Source organism: Zonotrichia leucophrys, chromosome 3 (assembly GCF_028769735.1).
Source record: "Zonotrichia leucophrys gambelii isolate GWCS_2022_RI chromosome 3, RI_Zleu_2.0, whole genome shotgun sequence".
Taxonomy (NCBI): Eukaryota; Metazoa; Chordata; class Aves; order Passeriformes; family Passerellidae; genus Zonotrichia; species Zonotrichia leucophrys.
In genome coordinates this window covers 1,243,347-1,262,740 of record NC_088172.1, presented here as the reverse complement: position 1 = coordinate 1,262,740, position 19,394 = coordinate 1,243,347, and the positions used below count along the sequence as shown (strand labels likewise).

Sequence of the window (19,394 nt, the reverse complement as noted above, 5' to 3'; positions counted from 1 at the left end):
AAAGGTGAAATAACCTCATTCGACATAAAACATATTTGTAGATAATAGGTTTATTTGGATCATTTGTGGCATTAAAACCCCTAACACTTGAAACTCTAAACTGTAGACTGATTATGAGAAATCCATCAACTAAACACTGGCATAAGTTTAAAGGGGCCAGGAATTAATTTTACTTCCAGGTTAAAACTGATTTTTTTCTTAATTTTCTATAGTGAGTTACTATATGTCTCCTTGATTACCCAAGATGCTGTTTAGATATTGACAGATAGGGACAGCAAAGCTGTGAGATTTAAGGTGCTAAAGACTATTCAGTTCAAGACTGTAGACTACTCAAATTTGCCATACTGTAACTCCTCATACAGAGTTTCTCAGTCCAGATATACAAAATATTCTGATGAAGAGAATAATTTGCAGTGGAGTGTAGTTTTTTTTCCAATATTGGTTCCTTCACGGAACCAATAATAATTTTATTTCCCACATTTTCTCTCCTACTTTGTATAGTTTCAGAACTAGGGTAGATTTTAAGTTATAAAAAAGTTAGGCTTTTGCATTTTATTAAAAGTGAGGAATAAGATTAGGAAGGCTGGCTCACTGACCTCAGTTTTTGCTTTCTTGGTGTGGTTTCAGGGGAATCAGCATCTTCCAAAAGTAAGCTTTTATTTGAATGAGATTTCCTGAGAAAAAAGATGAAGTCCAGCATTAATGAAACAGATTGAAGCTTGGGGACTGGGGAGGGGAAGTATGTAGGGAAGCAGAGGGAGAAATGCATGCATGAATGATGGAGGAATGAAAAAACCCCAGCCTTTTATCTTGTCCAGTATATCTCGTTCAGTAAAAGAACTGAAAAGAATAATAGAATCTATTGCCTGATACGGGAAGTTTAAAAAATTGTCTATGAAGACTAAAATAAAGTTTGATTTCATTAGCAAAAAATAAATACAAAATATTTAAAAACAAAAAATCAGCCACAAGGTAAGTTATTTACATAAAATGAATAATTAATGATCCCATTTTGACAGGAGTAGTTTGCTCCTTCTGAGAAAAAAAATAAAGGATAAGGTATTTATTTCTAGAAATTGTTTTTTCTTTCTTCACAGGCCCACTGGGAAGGCCTCACAGGCAGGATAACTTTCAACAAAACGAATGGCTTAAGGACAGATTTTGATTTGGATGTCATCAGCCTCAAGGAAGAAGGTCTTGAAAAGGTGTGTAAGACATTTGCCTGCAAGGAAGTGGGAAACAAACAAAACAAAACAAAACTTAACCCCTAAAAACATTTACAGCAGTATTTCTTGTGTAATGTAAAACAGTGTACCTGTTCTCAAGTCAGTATAAGTGGTACTAAAAAGTGAAGAATTGGTATCATCAGTGGTTTAGTTGTTGTGGGATCTCAGGATCTGAGTCCTGAGGTGCCGAGTCACCGAGACCACCCTTGGGGGGCTCGGGAGTCCTGGAATGTTCCAGAAGTGTCTGGTGGCTGGACTTTGATCCTACACAGGAGACGACACCTGTATGAGGATAGGAGGGTTTCACCGGGGTGAATGGTGAAGGGATTGGTTAATTAGAGGGTGAGACACAGGGTTTAGGATTTCTGTACAGGGGGGTTTAGAGGAGTAAGATGGAGGAATTGGGTGTGTCCTGTCCTTCTTCTTCTTCTCCTCCTCCATCTTCTTTGGTGATGGTGGCACCTTTGGATTGGTTATTACTGAGAGTGCACCGAGTTATAAGAATAAATGGTATTGGGGAAAAATGATAAATATTGTACACGTAACCATGGGTATAAAGATAGGTGGCTGCCCCGGAGGGCAGCACAGTGTGCTCATGGCTGGCTGCTGAGCAGATCTTTGTTCGGCTGAAAGAAAATCTTTTAGATAAACAATTAATAAACATAAAAACCGAAAGAAGAACTGAAGCCTCTTCTCGTCCTTCGATACGCGGGCTGCCCCAAGGCCACTCCGGGCCTTTCCAGGCCCTTCAAACAGCCGAAAACCGGACAAGTTGTCTTCTGACATTAATGTTTCTTGTACAGAGGTGGAGTGAGAGGCCAAAGAACTGGGAAATGCTCTTTCCATGTAGCTTAGGATTGTCCATATTTGAACTTAAGAGCTCAGGAAGCATGCACAGATATTTGGCCTGCCCATATGACACCATCATAATCTGAAGTCAGATCATCTTCCCTCCAGCCACCTTACCATGAAGTGGCGATTGCGGGAAGCTACCGTGTCTCTCATGGTTGTGACCAGCAGGCAAAGGTTTTGCAGCTGGCATCTGTCTTGAAGTTTGCATTTAGATCTGATGTTTAGTGTTTTGTAAGAACTATGTTTTCCTTCATCCTCAGATCAAGTTTTGTCAGCTATTGCCCCAAGGTGGTAATTGTGGGCACAAATAAAAACAGAAATTAAGGGAAGGGACCATACTGCAGATTTACATTTTCTTCTGCAACATCACTGAATGGAGATGCTAGCATAAACAACATATTTTCCCAAAATTTCAGCTCACAAAACTAGCTTTAGAATATTAATTTTCTCTTACTGGGAAGATTTGTAAAAGCTCAGAAACCATGAGCTTGTCTTGAAATACTTACATAGGTAATTACATTTTTGTTGTCCAGAGGAAAACCTGTGATTCAAGAACTAAATTATATTTTAAAATGCTCAGTAATACACTAACAGTAGATTTCTGCCATTAAGTGTCCCATGAAGTGAACTCAGGCAACTTAGCCAGGGAAATGAATTACTAGACTTGAAAAGTAAATCAGTATTGTGTACAAGTATAATAAGTACAGTGCAACCTGTCTTTTTTACTGGAAACAGAAATGGAAGAATTAATGTCATGGTAATAGCTAAATAAGTCTGCAGTGGCTGAAGAGTTTGTATGTAAGTGACAAGTGTTGAAAATGTGGAAAGGAAGTCTTTGTAATTTAGGATGGCTTTAAGAACATTAGGTGACATTTGGGAATCGCAAAGCAACATGAGATTTCAGGAAAATAAAATCTCAGTTGACAATACACTAGGAGATATATACATCAGTGAAAATATAGAGATAAAGCAAAAAAGGTCTACAGAGAAATATGGAAGACAATAAAATTCAACAGGAAATATAATAGTACTCTAAAATACATAATAGAAAAAAGGAATTTGGTAAAGAGTTATATTGAAAGTTAAGTGAGAGACAAAAACAGAAATACTTTTTGAAACATAATGATATTTAAAAAAGCCTAGTATGTGCTTGAGCTGTATAGAAATATTTTCATAGAAAAGATACTTCTACTGCCTTCATTTCTTATTTTGGTCATGTGATAAGTGGAAGTGATAATATCACTTTTTCACCAAAAACTGTTGGCAATCTTTGGAACAGGCAGAAAGAATCAGTTACTGAATATGAGCAAAACCAGAGCAGTTTCTCTGGGGTGCAAGGAGATGAGATTAGGAAAAGGAAAATTCAAGTGTATGCACATTTGATTGACCTGCTTACTAAACATATGAAACGTATGGTATATTTTACTGAGAAAGATAAATCAATGCCCACAGAGAAATGTTTCTCTTTGAACAACAAAACTTCATTATTCTGAAAGAATGCAATCCTTATTCTTCTTGACTCCAGAGTGAATGATTAAATTTTGCAGCAGTACACTTCCTAGTTGGAGTAGATTTTAGCCAGTTCTTTTATTTAAAAGTGCTGTCGCATAGTTTTGAGGATTTTTTCCTCCAAGACTTAGTTCCGTTAAAGTGATGATGGGTCACCCTTCTCTCAGTCCCCTACCTCCATCCACATGTGCACTCCATCTTTGTCTCCTTCTTTCTGCTCCTCCTTTTCTCCCTTTGCCTCTTCCGCCTCTCCCAGACCCTCCTTGCCTGTTTCGCTTTCCATCTAATCCTTCTCCCTTGTACCTATTAATCTCTTTCCTGTGGGATCTCAGCACCTCAGTCCTGAGGTGCCGGGCCACCGAGACCACCCTTGGGGGGCTCGGGAGTCCTGGAATGTTCCAGAAGTGTCTGGTGGCTGGACTTTGATCCTACACGGGAGACGACACCTGTATGAGGATAGGAGGGTTTCACCGGGGTGAATGGTGAAGGGATTGGTTAATTAGAGGGTGAGACACAGGGTTTAGGATTTCTGTACAGGGGGGTTTAGAGAAGTAAGATGGAGGAATTGGGGCGTGTCCTGTCCTTCTTCTTCTTCTTCTTCTCCTCCATCTTCTGTGGTGATGGTGGCACTTTGGGATTGGTCATTACTGAAAGTGCACCGGACAATAAGAATAAATGGTATTGGGGAAAAATGATAAATATTGTACACGTAACAATGGGTATAAAGATAGGTGACTGTCCGGAGGGCAGCACAGTGTGCTCATGGCTGGCTGCTGAGCAGACCTCTGTCGGGCTGAAAGAAAATCTTTTAGATAAACAATTAATAAACATAAAAACCGAAAGAAGAACTGAAGCCTCTTCTCGTCCTTTGATACGCGGGCTGCCCCAAGGCCACTCCGGGCCTTTCCAGGCCCTTCAAACAGCCGAAAACCGGACACTTTCCATGCCCTTTCTATTCTCTTTTTCCTTCAGGAGCCTTTTTGCATCTCTGTCCTTATCTGATATATTTTCAATGTTCTTCCCAAACCATCTTGTCAGACATCTCTGTCTATGTGCTAAGAGTTACTGAACAGGTTTATTTTTTCCTTTTCTTCTGTACATCCTCCCACTTGTGGGATGAGAAAAGGTGGGGAGATGCATATTATGGTGCACAGAATTCTTATGCCGTGTTTCCATACGGTAAACTGTTGTTATTTCTTCTAACCTCTTTCCAAATATTTCTCTTGTCAGGGACAATAGCTTAGCTCAACAATTTCAGCTGTAATCCCTGAAGAGAAAAATATTGATGGATGGGAAAAAAAATAATTGTGAAAAATTACTAGAAGACTTTTTCTTTAAACTTAGATTTTGCACAAAAATGTCCTAGATAAATTACCTGTTAGTATAACCAGTATAACTGGGAAATTACCTGAATCATGTGTTATAAATTCAATGACTGCTGAAGTCAGTGACAACAGAACAATTCCTCACTGATTTAAAAAAATGCTATGTGTGATCTCAACTTTTACATAAATTACTTGTTCCTGAAACTCTTGAATGAGAGGTGATAATCAGGCATCAGTCAATAAGAAGTATGTGTTTCCAAATAAAATTTCATGTCTGCCAAAAATGATAGCTCCTTGTAAGATGAACATGACCAAATTAAGAGATGATTGGAGTGCTGTTAATATAATATACCACAAAATTTTATTACAGTCACTTTGGACAGACTGAAACTATTCATGATTAAGCACAGTGAAAATCCCAAACTGTGACACTCCAGCATAATAAATTATAATTTAAATTGCAGTCAATCAGTCTTTACACTGAAGCTGCGTTGTGAGGAAAATTATTTTATACTTCAAGGAGATAACAAATACCTGAATTTAATATCACTTTTGATATGAAAATTTGCCACTGAAGAAGAATCACATATCCTGAATAAGAGATGTTACAACTGGCTTGAAGCCTTGCTCAGAAACCTTCACAGGGTGGTGAAGGAAGAGAAAAAGAGAGGGAAAAAAACCCAAAGACATGGTAAATCTGTGGGATCCAGAAGTATTAAAGTATTATTTATGTTATGTTTGACAAAGAAGGCATGTAAATTAATATTACTGAAAAAAAGAAAATAAATTAAGCAATTTGCAAATGGGAAATACAGAAATATGAAGAAACATTATTATGCCTAATGGAGTATAATTATTTCCTTGATGTAATCACCACTGCTACTAATTACTCCACAAAAGTAAATAAAGAAGGTACAGATAAATTTGAAAAATCTTTGAGAGTTGAGCATGGTTCTGGCTGCTTAGTCAGTGGGTAGCACTGTAGAAAGGCAATGATCCTTCCTAATACAATGCTTGTGGCACTTCACTGTCAGTCATATTCACAGTTTTGATGGACTCAGAGCAAAAATAATGTTAATTTTCTCAGGAGAACTTTGAAGAAAAATCAAAAAGAAAACTACTTGAAAGTATACTTATCTATTCATGAAGATAAATCATTTTTCTTTATCTCACTGTGGAGCACATGTTAATGGGTACACCTGGTTTGGATCCTGCATTTTGGATAATAAGTGTCAAAATATTCAGATTAGTATGGTCCCTTCAGAATAGTTTAGCCATGTAGGGGGATTGGAAAGAATAATAGGAGATTAAAGGCTTAACAATATAGTCAATATTTACAATATTTACTGTGTGAATGTTCTCTCTAAAGTGTATATATGAATACCTGTTTCACTTTTTAGGAAAATTTGTAAGTTTGTTTGAAACAAAAGTGATGCAATAATCTAAATTGTAGCTTGTTTGAATTTCAGTTATATACTACCTTGATGCACTTTTTTCTTCATTTTTGGCTTTTAAACTTTTTTAGTAAAAACACATTGGCAATTCTATTCAGTTTAAAAAACTACTTAAAAATTAAAACAATGTGCTGAAACAAATAGAAAATTATTAACTTGCTGCATTGTTTTTGCAAAACTTTTCTGTAAGAAGCAGCTTTGAAAATACATTTCTGTGATTTGGGAGTTAACACATCAGTAACATATAAGAACCTGTGGTACAAGATGTTGGGTTTGAGCTCAACAGAGATAATACAAAGAAAGTCTAATTTTAAACCTCTGACTTTCGGTCCATTTCTTAGATTTTTGGTTAATAAATGCAGCTGCAAAATTGCAGTTAATCTAATTTAGAAAAATACCTCCTCTTATCAAGACAGAAGTTTATTTTTAAAGTAATACTGTTGATTAATTCTTATAGGTCTGCAGTATATTAAGTCTGTAGTTAGATAAAATCCAAATTCTAGCAGTTGATATTCTTTTGCTTGTGCTTGTGACTATATCAAAAAGTAGGAAAGGATGTATTTTACTTAGCAATGTCTTACCTTTTGCCAATATAAATTTGAATTATAAACATGAATTTGAACAAAGCAAATTATTTAATGGATTTAGGATTTGAAACTGATTGCATAAAACGTTGGTGTTTCTTCAGAAATTTTTGTGCTACTTGTGTACCTGAAGCTACATCTCATAGAGGAAATTAATTCAGCTTCAGTTATGTAGCATCAGGCTCAAGTTCTCATCTTCATCATTCCTTGTTATTCTACTCCAGTTTCATCTTTGAAGTAAAGCAAACACTGTGATTGTCATAATTAGCAGAACACTGCAATTAAATGTTAGCAACCTTTTTAAAATTTCTTGATTGCGGCCAAGCTGCAAGGCTGAACATTTTGTGTTTTCTGAAAGCCTTTCAATTCACTAAATCAAATTGTATTCAAACAGTAAATGAAGGAGAGATTTTTTGGTAGCAAGGCTTGATTTCGATACTTTGACAGGATGTGTTAGAATTTTTTTTCCAATTCTGAGATACACATACTCTTTCTTCCCTCCATGATTCTTTGATCAGCTTACGAGGTACTGAATGGCCAAGTTCCAAAGAGTGACTTCTTGAAACTGAGTGTCAAGCAAGGAAGGCAGAGAAAATATTGATTCCTGTGGGATAGAAAATTGTAGAAAAAGAGATCAAATTTGTCTTTTCTTTATTACAGCATCCACTGATTCATGCTCTGCTGTAGTCTCAGTTTTAGAAATGGAACTCTTTTTATCCGTTTCACCTTGCATCCTAAACTTACTTTACAGCCCTGTGGCAACAAATCACTTAAAAGTATACAAGCAACCTTTCTGGACTCAGTTGAAAAGATAATTTAAAAAATTGTGTATGTTTATGCATACATACATATCTTTGCAATGAATCCTTATAGAAATTCTTAATTTTTGTCTAGGTTTAGTTTTAAAATATCTTTACCTTGTGTTATAGATATTACTTAGTATTTGAAATTGTGTTTAAAATTGTGTCTAAAACCAAAATAGGACATATTTGTGGGGATTTTCCTAGACAATAGAGTAATACAAACATTCTGATTTCTAAAATGGGTAGAATATTTATAATATATTTATAATATATTTATATTTACAATTATATTTACCATTATAATTGTATAAGGATGAAAATGTAGATAAGTTACAGATAAGCCTCATTACTTACTACTTAGTACGAATGCCTGTCCTTGACCTGAACCTTAAAGCACAATTTGTATGTTCTTACGAAGATAAAAATCCTATAGATTTTATTTTGAAGTCTAAAATGTCAAAATACTTATGTGTTGAAGATTTATCTGTAAATAAATTGGGTTATTGCTTGTTCCTGTCTTCTCCATTACTTTTTCCCAAAACCGTATTTTGTCCTGCTGTTCTCTCTGATCACAGAAAAGGGTAAATCCTTTTGAAGAGACAATGCTCTCTTCTCTGCAAATTAATTTCTGCCTGTTATCTTCAGATGTGGTTTATCTTGAGAAATGGAAAATTAAGTATTAAGAGCAGCTTTAGACATTCTTTATATCATTTTTACACCTAATGTCACACTTCACAAAACATAATTTAAGATATTGCTAAACATATTTTAAATAAGCAGACTTTAAATGTAATGACAGAGAAAAATGAAACAAAATTTAATAATAATTCTTATCAATCAATTTTTTCACCTGCAACAGTCTGTTTTTCCTTAAAGTATTCTTTTCTAGATGCTGAATTGTAACTAATGGGTGTTTTACACAGTCATTTACTGTTTTATAGGTTGGAACTTGGGATCCGTTGAGTGGCCTTAACATGACAGAGAACCAGAAGGGAAAACCAGCAAACATCACAGATTCCTTGTCCAATCGCTCTTTAATTGTCACCACCATCTTGGTAAGCAATTGTATTTGCTTCCCTGAAGCACAGTTCTGCAGAAAAACTGATAGAATGTGACACACTAATTGCAATATTAGTGAACAGTCTGCCGTGTGCGTTACCATTACTTAGAATTTACTTGGAATTACGTGGAATTTGTGGTGTCATGAGTGATCACCAGTTGATAAGCTAGTCATGGATGTTTACTCTTACCTTCAATGTGAGCAGGTTATCCTATTTTAGAGTTGTATTAATTGATTAGTAATTTAACTTTTCTTATTATTGGCTGAAATGATTTCTTCTTTACAAAGCTGCTTTTTTCAGTGTCATATGAGATCACAAAAGATAATTGGTTTTAAAATGTGTTTTGTCTGTTAGCCTGATGATTTTAGCCAGCAAAAATTTATTGCTTTTGTTTGCTATTCTAACACCTCAAAGGAAAGTACAAAGTATTTAACATTTATTTAGAATTGCTATTGCCCAATTATTGAGATGAATTTTTTAGTTATACGGATATATAATTTATGCTTTGGACTAGACCAGAAGAAACAATTTGAATAACTTCTGTATTATTTTCACTGTTGACAAATTCATAGCAGTGAATGAGGTATTTTTTACTTATAAACAAACACATTTATTTATGTAAAAATAAGTGTTCATTTATTTCCTCACAGTAATTTTGAAATAGTAATTTTAGTTTCAATGCAAATTTAAAACTTTCCAGAAGTTTGTCTGGTGTGTTTGTCTGTTGCCACCATTATATTGAATTTGCAGATATCAAAAAAGAATCTGCTTCCTGGTGGTTGTATACTTTATTAAGAAGTTTTTACCTACCAATATATATTATGATATTTCAAACTGGAATGAATTTTTACAGATGTATAGACACACATGCCAGTGTGCTTTAAACCGTTTATCTTACATAAGTCATATAATTTCATCCAGTGGGTAACTTTCTCACTGCTTATAAGGTCTGTTTACAAGTGATAGAAAATCTTCTGATATCCTTCACTTCATTTATTTTACTAATTGAAAAATACACAGCAGATATAGAAAATGGAACACGACTGACTGACTTTCAGATGTAATTTCTTGTTATGCTAAGACAAGCACAGATTTACCACAACTTCCTCTAGTACCATTAATTATAGTGATGATCTGCTATAGTTATAATTTAGTTTATAAATTTATAATTCCTTGTTTCTTTTTTTTAATGAAATGTAAATTAATGTCATATATTCCCTTATATTAAAAGGGAATAATATACTCCTCTAGAGTATTATTCTGTCAATTTTCTTCCCAATGACTTTCACATGTTTCCTACATGTAAAAACTACTATTTAAAAATTTACTATTATCAAGTAAATTTTATTAATAATTCCAATTCCATGCTCTCTATACTGCTATTGCTTTGCACCAGATGTCCTGCCTAGGATTTTTCTTGGCACTATTCACTGACCTGTAACTTCAATTCAAGCAACCTACTGGCTGCTAGAATTCCTGCTTTACGGAATAAAGTGTGCTTGATGGTGATAATAAAAAACCATAAAAAATATGGTGTGCTTGATTCCAGATAACATATTACAGATAACTGTGGTAACAATACTGCAACAAGGATCAATCCCCACAAGATTACACAAGAAGCACTTAATAATTTATTAGAGTGTTTCAACTTTGTTTGTGTTTTAACATCTGTTTTTTAATGAAGTTTGAGTTAATAAGCTCCAAGTATCGTGTTGCTCTTATATGGTGATGCTGGCATGATTTTTGGTTGGAATAATTGGCTCAAGAAATGGTAAACAGCACAAATGTAAATAGCACTGCTGCCAGTGAGCACTGATTTCAATTTGGTAAAGCTCACAAAAGAAGACTCCTGAGATTCAAGAGAAAAGCTACTTTCTGTAATCAAGAATATCCTTTCTCTTAAGAATTAACTTTTGGTTAGTGGACTTTTAAAAGTATCCATCTTCTTTGCAAGTATCTAAATAATGCATGAAAAACAAAAGGACTTTCAATTGGTGTCACAATTTGCTCACTTGTAGCTGCCTTTTTTACTTCAGTTATTGTATAGTAAAAGTTGTGGTAATTGCAGCTGTTCTTTGTAGCTATGAAGAAAGGTGCTCAGAAGAAGTGGTACAAATTGGAAGAGCTGTACTTGGAATAGTAAAAAGAACCTAAGCCATTTTTGGTGCAGAAACACATGTACTAGCTTCATTTGCTAGTTTTATCTTTTTTATGCCTAAAGAATATGTTTCTGTTGAACAGAAAGCATATTAATGAATATTCATTTTTGTAGCAAGGCAAGGGAACAATAGAAAATGCTAAAGCTCCTAGAAATATACCTACATCATCAGCTTTTTCCTCCTTTTTTGAGTCTGCAAAATCTTGCTTAAATAAAAAAAAGAAAAGGCAGTTCTATGATTTAAGCTATTCATATGGTTTTCCTATGATGTTTTCTTCACTTTGAGAATTCCCTACAATAGTCTATAGTAGACTGCCAGCTGGGAAGCCTTAATCATTTTTCTCTGTAGTTTGCCTTAATGCTCACTTTTTATTTAAATATCCCAGTCTTTCTTTTATTTTTAATTCTGAAATTTGGAGCAATATCTTTTCCTCCTATATTTTGCAGTCATTTAGATCTCTATAGCTGTAAGTATACCCTGAATTTCTACTGGTGACTGAGTGTCTAGAAGAAGAAGACATTGATGGGAAAAGTAATAAAATATAAACTGTAATTCATAAATTCATCTGTAAGGAAGGACAGAACTATGTGCTCCTTTTTGTCTTGAGTTCTTCCTTTCACAGATAGCAAGCTGAAAGATTATTCCTTGGTTTCTCAGCAATTCAAAGCTCTGTTCTGGACAGGGATTCTCAGGACTCCAGCCTTTCTCAGAAATCAGCCTGCATGTAGTTTTTGTAGTTTTTGTGAAGAATCCTGTCTGATTTCCAGCTTCTGAGCCCATGGCAGCCCCAAGCACCAACTGAACATGTCCACTGGAGAGACAGTCAGGTCTTTTTAGGGAAGGGGAGGAAACTTTTGAAAAATAATAACTATGCTGGTTTTTTATCTTCTATAATCATAGCTTTGGATATATCAATCCTTTTTATACTATTACTTTGCTTTATTTTAAAACCATCTGCATTGAAACTTCAAAATTTCATTCTCTTTTAAAAAGTCTACTTTTTGAATATTCCGCATTTAGAAAAACAAACCAAACAAAAAACCTACAGAAAACAAATTTTCAGCTTCAGTAATAAGGATTTACTATTATTTCAGTCTCCTAAATTGACTCCTACCAGAACTCTGAAACATTTCTTCTCCTTAGACTTTAGATGTAAATATATAAATGTTTTTGTTCTTGTATATATTCTACTTCAAACTCGAGAGAGTTTTAACTTTGGAATTAAATTTCCATGTTTATAAAGGTATGTGTATGGTACTTAGGGCATTTTTTATGCTAATTTCATACCAGCCTGTACATATTATCATGCTGGTTCATATGCCCTGTTCTGCTAAAATAAATACTTGTTTCCTTTCCTGCATAGCTTTTATGTACTTTTCTGTATCTGCTTACATCAAAGCTCAGAAAAGCTCACAGTTGTCAAGTTTAATTTTTCCAAGGAATGTGTGAAAGTTATGAAAGGTGTGTGATGTTCTCAATTTAGTAGTTTTTGTTACTTCGCATTTGAAAAGTGAAATTACCTTTTTTATTGTAGTTCCCTTAAAAAAAATTGGTTTGAAATAAGAATAGAATTAGAAGGAACTAGAAGGAATATTTATAATAAATTTTTAAACAATTTTACTTGGTTCAAAGTATAGTATTCCTACATTGTATTTTATTGATATATACTGCTTTATCAAATGGGTAGTGCATAATTTCTCTCCCTTTTCTTTTGGATACCCAAGCATGAATTTTCAGTGGCCAAATTTTAAATTAATATTAAAAGAATGTTAAAATTAAAAGAATAAATTTACCTGCTATCTTTTTAAAGGTGGATCACCCATCAATTGTTTTGATTGATAGTAACTAGTTACTTCACCTCTCCCACTAGAATTTTGACTGCCTACTGTGAAAACCTATTGTGTATTCCTTTTATCTGATATAAATGTTAAGAAGATTTGGCAGTCTTTTAACATTCCAGTATCCAACCTTCTGGTGAGCAGAAGCTAATCATCAAAATCTCTGTTCTAACAGTGGCAAATTTTCAAATGGTTCTCCTCCTCTCAATACTGGCAGTAATACATTTTAGATTATTTTAAAAAATGCTATTCTGTGTTGAAACGATGAAGGAAAAATATATGTTTGATTAATATTAATAACAAATAAAAGAACTTGAAATTTAAAATTTGTTGTAATTCTAGTAATATCTTTGTATCTGAAATACAATATAACTCACAGGAATAATTCTAGTAAATATTTATCATTCAAATCTGAAAAAAAACAGGAAGTTGAAGAATCTTGTTTTTTAGAATGTGTGCTTTTATTCAAGCATTATCTGTACATTTTTAAAGCTAAAACCAGACTATAAAGCTACAATGTTAATTAATTTTCAAAGATTTATCTTCTATGTGCAAATATGGTTTTAATCTACCTGTGATTCCTCTGTTCCTTATAGCCATACCTTTATTTGCAGTATTTTAGCTAACTTTACTTTTCCGTAAATTTTCTCAGAAAAAGGATTTGTTGCATTTACAAGTTTATTTACACTCTCACTTGGGAGTGCTTATCTGGCTTGGGAGGGGGCTCTTCTGCATCCCTCTTCACTAAAGATATTTTAGTCTTATGAGACATTAAATGATGACTTTTATCTTAAAATTTTGTAACAAGCTAGCTGACCAGGTGTTAATTTAGAATAGCAATGTTTCCTGGAAACATTCATCTTCCTAAAGATTCCTTCTGGAGTCAACAGTCAGTGTTCAATCAGTGACTTTTTGCTTCCAAGCTACTTATGTCATTCCAAGCAATAATAAAAGCACTAATGGAAGGTGCTTCCCTCATTTCCTGGGGAGATGTGTCCAGTTAAAAAGACTCAGTTTCAACTGAAGCTGTTTAGAAGATTTCAAGTGCTCGTTTTGTGATGTGGCGTAGTGATTTTTACGGGTCATGTTTTGAGGAACTGAAGGAAAAGAAAGAAATTGTGAGCAGTGTTAAAGTAAGTATAAACCAGCTGCCAATCTACATATCAGTCAGTTTAAAAACTCTGCCTATCTAATCAATGATAATTGTCCTAGTGAACAGTTTTGGTGGAAGTGATAAAATACCAAGAAGCAATGGTGATTGTACATTTAATGAACAGAGACTTTGCTGAGAGTAGGTTTAGCAACCAGTTTTATGTTAGCCCATTCTACAAGTTTAAAGCTTGTGCAAATGGAGCATGTGGAACCCTTTGCATGCACTTGTTCAGGATACCTGAATGCCATGTTCAGTATTTAGAATGTGTATTACTCGAGGAAAAAGCAAATTAGAGAAAACATTGGGATTAATAGGATCTATTAGAGATGAAGCTGCCAACACCAACCCTGCTCAAGTTAAGTCAGAAATCACTTTACATAGCAAGAAAAAGGTCTGAAGAGAAAAAAACCCAAATGCTTTTTGTAGTAGAAGACTATAAGAAAAAGCAGCAGTAAGAAATTAACTAAAGTAGGATTGGAAAAGCATTAAGAGAGTATTAATAACTTATTGATCAGTCATCTCAGCAAAAGATAAAAATCATTAAATAGTTGTACAGATGCTATTGTAGGCCTTATCCAAGTTGGCCAGAGTAAAGAATATAAATGATTTGGAGTTGGAGCTAAGAATTCTAGAAAGGGTTGCAAGATTTTTTTTTTTATTTTTCCTTATCAAAATTTAAAAAAAGCATCAGCAGAATAGATAATATGTCTGAGGATTTCTATAATGATCTGATAGAAAAATATGTAGGAATTTATCAATGAGCTGAATTGCTCAGTGCAGAAAATCCTGCTGTGATTATTAAGTAAAGGAAAATTAAAAGCACAAATTGACAAATATATGTCCTCCCTGATATTGCACATATTTAAATTCTGTCCCAGATAACTCAGGATTGCCTGGAATGGGAGACAGAGACAAAAATGTTGTCAAGAATCTTTCCAGGATTCCAGACATTGGGGGATGTGTAAGACTGTAAATACCTGAGCAACTCTGAGAGCAAATGTCCTGGATCTGTGTGTATGAGCATTCCAAGCTACATCAGAATTCCTTCATGCCTACAGAACAGGCCGTGACACTGTGTAAGCACTGCTCAGCAGTAATGAAAATATTCCTGTGTTAGAACCCTGATTTGAGCACAAATCCAAACCACGCTAGTTAATGTGATCTAAATTGCTGCTACCCCAGGAAAAAAAAAACCAGCTAACCACACTGTGTTTTGTCGTAGCATGGCTTCTGCTTGGCCAGTGGTGTGACTTCTTTAAGGAATTGTAATTTCACCTGAAAAAAATTGTTTTTCTTACAGTTATTTTCTTTGAGATATTTAATATAAACTTCTCAAGATTATTAACTGTCACAGACATCTTTTATGAAAAATCCTTTTCTTAGGATTTTTCCTCTTGAGAATCTGTGATGCTCCAAGAGCAAAATGTAAACAATGATTATCTATCTATGGTTATCTATGTAACATTCCGCAACACTTATCTGCTGCTGTGGAATGCAAGAGGTAGATTTTTGATTGGCTCATGTTAGTTGTTTCTAATTAATGGCCAATCACAGCCAGCTGGCTCAGACAGAGTCAGAGCCACAAGCCTTTGTTATCATTCTTTCCTGCTCTATTCTTAGCTAGCCTTCTGATGGAATCCTTTCTTCTATTCTTTTAGTATGGTTTTAATATAATATATATCATAAAATAATAAATCAGCCTTCTGAAACATGGAGTCAGATCCTTGTCTCTTCCGTCAGCCTGAGACCCCTGTGAACACCGTCACAATTAACAAGTATTTTCACACATAGGTTTTGCTCTGACACCATCTCTGTTTCTCAAGAATTATTCAGAGATCCTTGTCATTTAAATTGTTTTCAACTTTCAGATTTTCTGTTAGGTCTTTGTTCTTGTCAGTACTACATCTCAAAGAGCTCTTCTGGAGTCATTTGTTTACCTGTTGTTTGAGAAATTTCTGTCAAAACATCCTAGTAGCTTGGCTGGACAATTTATTTCATGTTTGTTCCTTGCTAATTGTATAAAGATCTGTGATTTCTGAAAATATGTCTGTAACCGTACTTATTTCAATAGGAGTATATAGCAGCTTTTTTAAGAACAAGATTCTTCCCTGCATTCTCCTTTTCATTTTTTTGGGTAAAATCTGATGTACTAAAGTTCCAGTTATATGTGGATATAACATTTAAATAATGGGAAAACTCAAGGCAGAAGATTACATTAGGAGTGTTGATTGATTAAAACAGTCAGGTGCCTGTGGAATGAGGTGCCTTTAACCCCACTGAGTGCTGATGTGGGGATTTAGGACTTTAAAATTTTCTTAAGTTGCCCTGGAGAGTTTATCTGAATGTTCACTGAGTCTTGTGTTTGGTGTAAAGATTGAATATACCATTATTTGTCTTGCCTTATGTGATTTTTTTCCTTTTTAATTATAAAAAATGAAAAGAATCTCTCCCAAAAGTGAATAAAGATCGAGTTGCATATTTAACCTAACAAACACAGCTTGAATATTTGTTCCATATTGCAGTGGAAAACTACCAATTGTTTTTTTGTAATTTTCCGTTTAATTTTCTATTTGAGAAAGGCCACCCTATACTGAGAAACAGATGCAAAGGTACTGTTTTGCAAAATGTAAACTTTCTTCCTATAATTATGGTTTTTCTGCCAATCCTTTTTTTTTGTTTGCTATCTGTTTGCACACCACTTAATGCAAAAAATATTACATTGTAATTTGATTTTAACATTAGAAGATAAATGCCTAAAGAAATTTAATTCAGTTTTCATGGAATGTCTATCATAGAACTTACTTTTTGTGTAAATATTCCCACATTTTGCTGCAGTCTTGTAAATGGCAGCCTATAACTTGAGGCAACAGAGAAGTAGGTGCTTTCACTGACTTTTTCCTTCCCATGTGGGTTTTTTAGGCTTGGCCTAAAAGGCATTGAGAAAACAGTTTAAATACTTATATAAATAAAAGTGTAAGATCTAATATCTAAAATATTTAATCAATGTTTGGAGTTTTAATGAAATTTTTTTTCAGTTGCCAAAGCATGTTGTTTCTGCATTTTAACAGGCTTATGTTGTCCATCCAAACAATACATTTTATATTACTGTATAATGGAAATAGTTAGGGAACGCACTTAAATTTAGTGTGCATATGCATTCCTTGAAGATACATCTTCAGTGTTGAGAGTGTAATTTTTTCCAAAATGACGATGAGAATCTTTGAAAATATATGAAGGCATCAGACATACACAGACAAAGCCAAAAGGATTCTGGTTTTCACATTATTTTGTTTTATAGGGAGTGATGTCATGAGTGTACGCATATAAAAGCATGTGAGTGTCTACTGCTGTAGGCTAAAATGAGAAGAAAGGTGTGGGGGCACTCATTATCCATTCTGTCTGTATTCTTACAGGAAGAGCCATATGTGATGTTCAAGAAGTCTGACAAACCCTTGTATGGAAATGATCGCTTTGAAGGTTATTGCATTGACCTCCTCAGGGAGCTGTCCACTATCCTTGGATTTTCCTATGAGATCAGACTGGTGGAGGATGGAAAGTACGGAGCCCAAGAGGATGCCAGCGGACAGTGGAATGGAATGGTTCGTGAGCTAATTGATCATGTAAGTCAATTGTACAAGCTTTCAAATGTGCATTTAGATTTCAAACCTTTCTATAAAAATTGTAAAGCTTTTATGGTAATTCTATTTGAATAAGAATTGATGCAAGTGGATGGGTATCTATTATGTCTTTAGTGTAGAATTTGTAAAATAAAGCATCTCTGTTTTGCCCATAGGCAGTGGTTGTTTTGGCTAGCTTTTCCATAGCATATGTTTAAGACAAAATATGAAATAAATAGTACTCAGAATTTATTTCTGGGAACTATGTAAGAAGTTTTATAACAAATTTTTGTTTATAAAAAATTTGCTACAGCAATACAAGTGAGGTCTCCTTTTCTGATAGTGAATCTGAGATTTTTGTCTTAGAGAAATTTCTCTGTGAGTAGTGTAAGCACACATATCATTTGACATATTCATCTTTCTTGAAATTTTACCAATAAATTGCAGGAAGTAAGACAAAAATGTCAACATATACTGATGGAACAAAGCAATGTCACACCAGATACCATTACAATTGACTGCAAGTGATTATGGGAGGTATTACTTCAGGTTCTTCAAAATATACTTTCTCAGTTGGTCATGCCAGTTGAATTCAGTCTCTTAGAAAAATTTGCATATATTTAAAAATTATGTCATTGTTCCTTTCTGTACTTTGGGTGAGTTGCTTGATAGCATTTTCTCTATAGACATGAGGTCAAAGATTGAAATGAAACATATTCTGCACATCACCGTCATTTAAAATAGATGGAAGACTGTAGTTAATTCAAGTGGAACCTCTTAATGATGGCCAAAGCTGCATGAATCACTTGAAAAAATATTAACTTATCTTGTTTCAATTTGCTTTAAGATTTCAGCAGATGGGCTGAAAGATGTGCTAATCAAATTATTCATATTTACTAGGAAGGTTGTGCTTCATGCTTTTCTAGTAAATGATAATCTGGTATTGGTGTTGCAACAGATGTTGATTATGCCTGGCTTCACACATTTAAGAAGAATGCGTGGGCATATTATGGTTATGTTATCTTTAAATGTGTGTATTTATAATACCTCGTACACACACATAGAAAGCAAACTTATTTAGCTGGACTCTCTGTCCATCTCTATAAATGTGCATTTTTACACATGAATTAGTGCATAGGCCTGTTAAACTATTAGATTTGATGCTTGTTAGGCAACATCCTCATCTGGAACTAATTTTCCATGATTGAGGTGGAAATTGTGGAAGTATTTATTCAGAAGCAGATATAAATCACAGTTTTATACACCTCTTATTATTCACCCTTAAAGCATTCTTAAGAAAACTCTAGTATGGCCTCCTAAGCTTTACACTAAGATAATCTTAAAAAAAAACAAACATTTGAACAAGTTGCAGAAATAATGTGTCAGAAAGATCTTTCCTCTTCATAACACAGAATGAAACAGGTAGTCTTTTCCCCATAATTTATATACAACTAAACACAGATTAAATTTTTTTTTTGTTCTATTCAAATGATTTTTACTTAGGAGTCAGAAAAGTTTAGAGACTGTGTTGGTACACATGGAAAATGTAGTCCAACTTCCTAATCTGGACCATAATTTTTAGTAGTCTCTCTAAATTAAAAAGTTTTACTTTAACTTTTTTCTCTGGTTTTATCAATTCTTACTTTATAATCTATTCGAATATATGCAATCTATTTGAATATATGCAATTTATTTATACACCTGTCCCCTTAATTTGCATGCATGTTATTAGTAAAATTAGTTGCATTTTTCTAGCAAGCAACATTTCAGACCTCAAAAGTGAGGTGAAAAAATTTAGTGAAGAAGTCCAGAC

At 34.1% G+C, this 19,394-nt stretch overlaps 1 protein-coding gene across 3 annotated transcripts in view; it reads left to right on the top strand.

The window, feature by feature from the left end:
• Positions 1-19,394, top strand: part of GRIK2 (glutamate ionotropic receptor kainate type subunit 2) — a 370,464-nt gene that overhangs the window by 200,592 nt on the left and 150,478 nt on the right. For all 3 annotated transcript variants that reach the window (XM_064707223.1, XM_064707224.1, XM_064707225.1), the window contains exons 9-11: positions 1,098-1,205; positions 8,695-8,808; positions 17,378-17,584. In XM_064707223.1, coding sequence (XP_064563293.1) covers positions 1,098-1,205; positions 8,695-8,808; positions 17,378-17,584 — 429 coding nt within the window. The remainder of the gene's footprint in view (positions 1-1,097; positions 1,206-8,694; positions 8,809-17,377; positions 17,585-19,394) is intronic.